General features: G+C 36.8%; 1 protein-coding gene across 1 annotated transcript; it reads left to right on the top strand.

Annotated features, from left to right (window-relative positions):
* Positions 1–716: 716 nt before the first annotated feature.
* LOC109151097 (protein STAY-GREEN LIKE, chloroplastic) lies at positions 717–3728 on the top strand. Its single transcript, XM_019299010.1, has 5 exons — positions 717–1033; positions 2103–2279; positions 2370–2528; positions 3113–3259; positions 3403–3728. Exons 1-5 carry the CDS (start codon positions 863–865, stop codon positions 3520–3522), a joined length of 774 nt encoding a protein of 257 aa, XP_019154555.1. The 5' UTR covers positions 717–862; the 3' UTR covers positions 3523–3728.
* The last annotated feature ends 4903 nt before the right edge of the window (positions 3729–8631 follow it).

Here is an 8631-nt window from a genome sequence, read left to right as displayed (position 1 = left end):
AGAATCCAACTTGTAACCATATTTTTGGTTCTAATTGGATATACATTATTTTATACTCGGTATTTATTAGGTTATTGGAAAAAGGGTCAAATAGGCCCTCGAACTTTAACTTAAAAGTTAATTATGCCTCTAAACTTTTTATAGGCACAATTACACCCCTCAACAATTCATTTAAGTGCAATGAAACCCAAAAACAAATTAATGACCTGCTATCACATGTCATTAGCGTTCAGGCCACCTTCCGAAAAAAAAAAAAAAGTGACCTGCGAAATTTCCGACAAAAAAGTGACCGGCGAAATTTTCGACAAATCTAGGTCGGTTGTTGGTCACTTTTTTTTTGCCGAAAAATTCACCGGAAGGTGGCCTGAACCGTATTGACCTGTGATAGCAGGTCATTAACTTGTTTTTGGATTTCATTACACCTAAATGAATTGTTAATGAGTGTAATTGCACTTTTAAAAAATTTAAGGGCCTAATTAATTTTTAAGTTTGAGGGCGTATTTGACAATTTTCCTAGGTTATTAGGTATGCCAAGAGCCGAAGACCAAGTCTGTATCCCTACCACATGGTAAGACTGTGGGACAGGTGTGAGTACGTGATTGGACGACAAATTTCCTAAAGGATTTTGTGGACCCTCTAAAAACGTAAAATAATTTAAGAAATCAAAGAATAAAAAATGAAAAAATTAATAATGTGACAATGTGTGTCGCCCTCTATCCACAAAACCCATTCTCTCTCTTTTGCTTTAGTTTCGATCACTAGCCTCGCTGCCACAAACTTACACACACAGCGATAGATGGAGGCGTTTAGAGAGAGAAGAGAATAAGGAGGAGAAGAGAGAGAGAGAGAGGATGAATTTGTCATGCATTCCATGGCCAATACCCACTTCTTCATCCATCAAAATGCTGCTACATTTTCTTCTTCTTCTTCTTCTTCAAGTTCCCCTTGTTACAGTTGCCACGTCAAGCCGTCCATGACTCCTGCTCTTCTTTCCTCCTCCAGAAGACCCACCTACAATGCCCTTGTCTTCCAGGTATCTCTCCCTCTCTCTATATATATATAATGACTCAATTTTCAAAGTTTGAGTAAATGCCATTGTTAACAAGTATAAACATTTTGTTTAATCTGGGTTTGATTCCATTTCTGTATTCCGCAGCTGACAACAAATATTTTGGTCACTTATCATATTTATATTTATGTTGGAAAATTTGGCTAAAAATGGCATTTTATATGGGTAATTGTTCATTTTTTGATTTGGGTCGAGTTAAAGTGGATTCGGGTGTTTTTAAAGGAGAAGTTTAATTTGATATATTATATGCATAAAATGGATAATGTGTGTGAAAAATTGATTCTTTCAAAGTAGTGAAAAATGGAGTTCAGAAGACTCCCATGTTAGAAGAGAGATGTGGGTTTGCACTAGTATATATACAATTTTCTTATTGAAAGAAAGAATTTAAATTGTATAGCATAAAAGTTTTTTCTCACGGGCACGCGCGCAAATGAGAAATGAGACTTGCTTGTACTTTTTAATAAAATACTTTGTTTTCAAAGTTATATAGGCCATGTTTGGTAAAGGGCTGTTAGTGATAGATTAGCTGATTGTATTAATTAGAGGGAATAACTAGTTGATAACATTAGCTGTTGTAAAAAAATGTTTGGTAAATTAGCTGTTAACTGATAGTTGTTTGGTATAATTTCTTTTCTAAAAAAGCTAATTGAAAAAGTTGTTTGGAGTAGCTTTTTGAATTTTAGCATTTTGGAGTTGCAAAAAGTTAATTAACCAAACACTTATATTGATATTTTAACTAAATCAAACAATTAATAGTGATCAAAAAAGTCAAAATTGGCCTATAGGCCAATTTTTTACCAAACAGGGCCATAGAGAAGTGAGAACGGCCTGTTAGTAAAATGACAAACAAGTACGGACGAACCCTATAATTATCCTATAACTTAGGGGCGAAAAGTGCAATTTTCCTTTATATATATATATATATATATATATATATATAGATGTATGAAGAAAAGGATTTTAGAAAATTGGTATATAATGTGTTGAGAATTTAGTGCCAAATTGGTGAATCATTTGGTGCCACTGCTGCCAGGCTGTTAGACTGTTAGGTCCTCCAGCAAGATTTGAAGCTTCTAAGTTGAAAGTTGCATTTACTGGAGAAGAGACTGATACATATAGCAGAGTTGTGCCAAGAACATATACACTTTCACATTGTGATTTTACCGCGAATTTGACATTAACCATCTCGAATATCATCAACCTCGATCAGGTAATCATTCTATACTCATAATGTTTGAAACAGCTGCTGAGCAAAACTGACTTCTTCATATTCAAATTCTGAGATGTGTTTCCATGGCAGTTGAAAGGGTGGTATAACAAGGATGATGTGGTGGCTGAATGGACACAAGAGAAGGGAAACATGTGCCTTGATGTCCATTGCTATGTGAGTGGACCGAATCTCTTGCAGGAGTTAGCTGCAGAGTTTAGATACCTAATTTTCTCCAAGGAATTGCCTTTGGTAAGTTTGTCAAAAAACAGCTACAACCTGTCCTCTTAGGGTATCTGTATATTGCCCACATGTACGGGCAGCCCAGTTGCTTCCTGGGTGGCGGCAGATTATGGGCAAGGAAGCAAGATAGAGCCTTGGCAGCTGCACAGTGTAGGGGTTTCACCCTCTTGTGGGCACCAGAAACTGGTCCTCTCACCTAATAGACCACTGAGCCATCGTGATTTACCCCTCCAGTGGCCTCCACAATCTTGTCAGGCCCTTGGAGCAAAGGATTTTGCCTTTGTGGGCAAGGATATCTGTATATTGCCCACATGCACGGGTAGCTCAGTTGATTCCTGGGTGGTGGTAGATTATGGGCAAGGACGCAAGATTGAGTCTTGGCAGCCGCCCAGTGTGGTGGGAGTTTCACCCTCTTGTGGGCACCAGAAACTGGTCCTCCCACTTACTGGACCACTGAGCCATCGTGATTTTCCCTCCATTGGCCTCCACAATCTTGTCAGGGCATTGTGCGTTGAAAAACTTAATTTTTGTTCCGCTAGCTAGCTAGTATCTGCTCAAAAGATTGCTTTCAATTCTTATACTCTCTCTATCAGGTACTCGAGGCTGTCTTATATGGTGATTCAGTTCTCTTCGAAGAGAATCCCGAGCTAACGAATGCTTTAGTTCGAGTCTTCTTCCATTCTAGCTCAAAGAAATACAACCACGTTGAATGCTGGGGGCCCCTCAAGGATGCAGTAAAGGTAGTCAAGTGCCATTGTAAATCTATCATGCATTATGAAATCTATGCTTGTCTTTCATTTGGGATTATATTATTTGCTATCAATATACGAGATTGAGATGATTCACTATACTATGCTGAACCGAAATAAAATGTTATGTTCAGGGAAGACCGGGAGATCATATCAATGGAGTGTCATCTGGTGCAAGGCAAGATTCTGGACCTCATAACATTTGGGGAAGCGCCAAGTCTATCTTCCAAGCACTTGCAACCTTTCTGCTATAACATGTACAAAAGAGCGTTTGACAAAGTGCAGAATGCATATATGCTAGTCCAGATTGGGGATTCTGAAGCCTACTGGTTCCATAGAGACATGAATTTGTTTCAAGATCTTTTGTATGTATTGCATTCATACAGATGATCATTTGACTGACAAATCTTGTGGAATTCAATGCCATTGCATTTATAAATCATAAAATTAATTGATTCAATGGATTTCTGGACTTCATAACAAATCATTCAGAGTGTTGAGGTTTTTATTTTTATTTATTTATTTATTTTTTTAATATTATTTTTTTGAGTATATACATACCATTCAAAGTTGAGCATCAAAGATTACAAATAAGGAACCTTAAAATCATTTTCTTGCAATTCTTTTAAAAACGAATCTAGGTTAATTTGTTTTTTCTTTTCTTTTGATTATTTAGAACAAAACTCAATAGTTTAATTATGCTTTTGCATTATTAGGAATGATTTAGGTCATTATGGAATTAATAAATTTTGTCTATATTTCTATAATAGTACAATTTTACATTATTTTACAAATATTGTACTATTATTTTTTATTAGACAAAATTGTTCTTACATCATTAAAGTTCCTTACAATGCTACCCACCTTCCTAAGAGCATCATCATCAATCGACTTTTAATAGTTTTTGGAATTGGTTTTTGTTGATGGGGGAAGGGTTTTTTTTTTTTTTTTTTTTTTTTTTTTTTTTTTTTTTTTTTTTTAATCCTGCAAGTTTCAAGTTTTTGCATGTTTAAAAAAAAATAGTCAGTCTCACTAGCCTCTCAAGCGGGCATGTTACATGCACCCGCTTGGTCGACTGCTGGCGGCCACTCTCAATTGAGGCCATTTAATTTGGTTGTTGCTAGCCATCACTAACAACGACCATATTTTATGTCGTTGCTTCTGGTCGTGCATGCCTGGCTTAATATAAGAAAAATTATTTATTTATTATTATTTTATCTATAAATACCTATTATTTCTACAATTTTTTCACTTTCATCCAACTCTCAATTCAATCATATTATTCTCTCAATTCCTACATTTTAAAACAATTTCTTTTGCATATCACAATGGAAAGAAGCTACTCAAGTTATTAAAATTCCCAACCCAATTTTCTTCTTCCCAACCATCTTCAAAAAATTCTCAATTTTCACCACCGGCCAACTCGGAGGGTAGTCAAGAAGTTTGGAGTATAGATGACGACAAAATGTTGACATGCGCTCATACGACTGTAACACCCCATTTAAAAACCCAAGATAAATTATTAAGGATCAACCAAATTAATTAAACATGTATTAGCCAAGCACCTTATGCTCAGATGGCATGTAGTAACTCTCTCATATGGGAGGTCATGAGATTGAGCCTCGAGGCGGTGTTGACTCTTTGTGCTTCAACAGGTTGAGACAGTATAGATGAACAGATACTACAATGTAATAGAGTCAATAACTCTTTTTGTGCTTCAACAAGTTGAGAAAGTATAGATGAACAGATACTACAATGTAATAGAGTCAGTAACTCTTTGTGCTTCAACAGTAGGGATGTCAACGGGGTGGGGTGGGGGCGGGGGACATACCCTCCATCCCCGCCCCCGATTTTCTTTCCATTCCCCGTCCCATCCCCATCCCCGTCGGGGAAGGGAAAAATCCCCCCATCCCCATCCCCATCCCCACAGGGATTATTCGGGGACGGAGATTCCCCACCCCGTTAGTGAGTTATAAACAAAATTAAAAACATTTAAATAAATAACGCATATATATATTCATCCCCAACTTAAAATACTATTCAATATTTTTACAATTAAACATGTTATTTAAATATACATTTCATAAGCATGACATACAATGACAATAATTTTTCTAAAATTATATATATTGTATACAAAGTAATACATATGTGTGTGTTGTGTGGCCACACACACACACACACACACACACACACACACACATATATATATCGGGGACGGGGCGGGGCGGGGAGCGTACTTCCCATCCCCGCCTCCGTTCCCGGCGGGAAATTCAAAATTGCCCTCATCCCCATCCCCGATCCCCTATTTCTTTCCACATCCCCGTCCTTGTATGGGCGGGGAATCGGGTTCCCCGTCGGGTGTGGGTGCAGTTGACATCCCTATTCAACAGGTTGAGAAAGTATAGATGAACAGATACTATAATGTAATAGAGTCAAGGAAAATAAAATAAAAATCCACCCCAAACCGCCACGTCCAGGTACCTACTTATACCCAAACACAATGCTAAACCAAAAATTTAAATTTAGGTTTCTAATTGATAACATAAACGAATCTAATCCAACTAACTAGCCACCTAACTAACTAATTAACTAAAAAATTTCAATAAATAATACTCCAAGTGGAACAATTCGCTCTCATGCCCAATGCTCATGCAGGATAACCTGAAATTAATTCAAGAATAAAACACAAGTAACACACAGGATTAGCATAACACTAAGTAAGATTATCTCAGACAGAGATAAGGTTTTCACTAGTAAGTTTTGACAGACTTTGTTAAGAACATGCAGATGAAGTTGAACCTTTCAACTGCTTATCATCCTCAAACAGATGGGCAGACTGAGAGAGTGAATAAGTGTGTGAAGGGCTACTTAAGGTGTATGATTTTCCAGAAGCCTAAGAGTTGGGTTAAATGGCTATACTTGATAGAATGGTGGTACAATACTAACTACCACTCCTCCCTCAAGTGTACATCATTGTATTCCAAGCTCTATATGGTTACCATCTCCCCTTAATGGCTTTCAATTCAAATCCAGGGGATGGGGACCTCAGTTGGCTGACAGTGAGGAATGTTGTGTTAGCAACATTGAAGGAGAATCTAAAACAAGCTTAGAATAGAATGAAAATGCAAGCAGATAAGGGAAAGAGTGAAAGGTCACTGAAACTAGGGGATTGAGTCTATCTTAAAGTCCAACTTGATCTATAGACATGTGTCTTGGTTGTTAAGGGTAATATGAAGATATCCTCTAAGTATTATGGACTCTATAAGGTGGTAGAAAAGATTGGAGAAGTTGCATACAGACTGTTGTTACCCCAGGAACACTACTACATCCAGTGTTTCATGTTTCCCAGCTCAAAAAGAGGATTGGAGATGGAGTGGTAGCTAAACTTGACCCCCCAATAGTTGGGCAAGAAGGTCAGATCTTGGTAGAACCTTTAGTTGTACTGGGTAAAAGGCTGGTAAAGCGGAATAACCAAGTAGTGACTCAAATTCTGGTCTAGTGGGCTAATTTGCCTCAAGAGGAAGCAACTTGGGAGGATTATTATCACATTCAGAGCCAATTTCCTTCATTCGATCATTGGGGACAAGGATCCTCTAGAGGGGAGGGTGATGTAAAGCCCCGGAAGGATTCATAAATGGTGTGGAAGGTGGTAGGAAAGGGAGGAAGACCAAATGAGGGAAATAGATGGTTGAAAATGGGAGGGACGATGAACGAAGGAAGCAAACGGCGTCGTATGAAGTAGCATAAGAGAGCCGTTAAAGATGAAGGGTCCAACGTCATCGTTTAAGCTGGTAGCTGGAATCGGTTGAACAACCTCATCAGACAACGTCGTTTTTCACTACCTTTCGAAATCTTATTCTGTTACGAATCCAGTAAAGGAGGGTTGTTTTTGACGTTGTATTTAATCCCCTTGGGATGTACTGAGAAGTTATGCTTAGTAATAAAATAAATCTCCTTTTTTCTCTCCCTTTTCTTCATCTCAACCCTAATCTTTTCTCTCTTCTGTTTTGTTCCCCAATTCTTCCCCTAAGTGCATTGCATAGACACTGGTGACAAAGCTATCACTCACTAGTACTTTTGCATCTTGACCTGTAAAACTCATCCCCATTCCACAAATCTTAACATAAAATCTACAGAGAATGTATACACTGGTTGTGAGCATCTGTCTCCCATACTTGGCCTTAAGATGGTAGCCATCAACTCCTATACAATGGCAACTTTCATATTAGAATATATTGGATAGACAATACTTCAAAAAGCGATCATACAAGACAATGCCTGAGAAAAGGGGTGGGGGGAAGGGGGGAGGTGAAAAATACAATAGGATGACCATTTTGCCCTTCAGTTTAACAACTTTTGGATGATGAATTTTGTAACAGAGGACCAAATTGAGTGAGATTTTAAAGTTAGAAGATCAAATTAGATAATTTTCAAAGTCAATGATTAAATTAAACAATACTTAATAGTCGAGAGACATAAATAGGTATTAACTCTTGATTATATAAGACTACAATAGTCATAAATGAGAATATAATAATCCAAAAATAGATCATAAGGATCCGATTTCCGAAATTAGATTTGTAGTGGCAAATTGCAATATATACGACATGACGACTTCCTCACGTAACAAAGAGGACAGCAAGAAGAAAACGGGTGCGAAATTGCTCCATCCATCGCTACATATTTTGCTTCTTTCCTCCCAACTTTAATTTGCTCAATTATATTGTGGCACCAAGCTAAGGAAGTTTCCTCCCATCCCATCCGATCCGCCCTATTTCATGCTATAATCTACATTAATTTACTTTACAAATTACAAAGGAGTGATGAATTAATTTTGATTTATTGAAATTAAAGTATAGTAGCTAGCGACTCTTAAGCTGATAATAAAAACAGTTATACTAGATGTACTCCCTACTTCTACTCCATCACTTTTACTCTCTTATGTGGTAATTGGTGATTAGTTATCTTCATCATGTGAGTCTCAATAAAAATGTCAAAATCAAAATTTTGTGAGAGAGAGTAAAAGTTGGGAGTAGAATTTGAGGGTAGGAGTCATATTTTTCTAATAAAAAATAGATCGAATTATAATCTCGATTGTAACTTTTTTAGACAAGTTAGTTCCAACAAAGAAATAAAAATAAAGATAATGAGTGGCTTTCTTGTGAGATCGTGTGAAGGATTCTTATCCGTGAAATGGGTCAGGTCAAGATGGAAATGTAATACTTATATTACAAACAGTAATACTAATAAATGAAATGTTTCAAGGAAAAATGTAATACTTTTAAATAAAAAAAATGTAAAAGTATTATATTTTTCTTCAAAAATATTACATTTTTCTTTATAAGTAATAAACATTTTAT

The sequence above is a fragment of the Ipomoea nil genome, unplaced genomic scaffold (genome assembly GCF_001879475.1).
Source record: "Ipomoea nil cultivar Tokyo-kokei standard unplaced genomic scaffold, Asagao_1.1 scaffold2283, whole genome shotgun sequence".
Taxonomy (NCBI): Eukaryota; Viridiplantae; Streptophyta; class Magnoliopsida; order Solanales; family Convolvulaceae; genus Ipomoea; species Ipomoea nil.
Note: the sequence above shows the minus strand (reverse complement) of the source record. Positions and strands in the feature narration are given on the sequence as shown.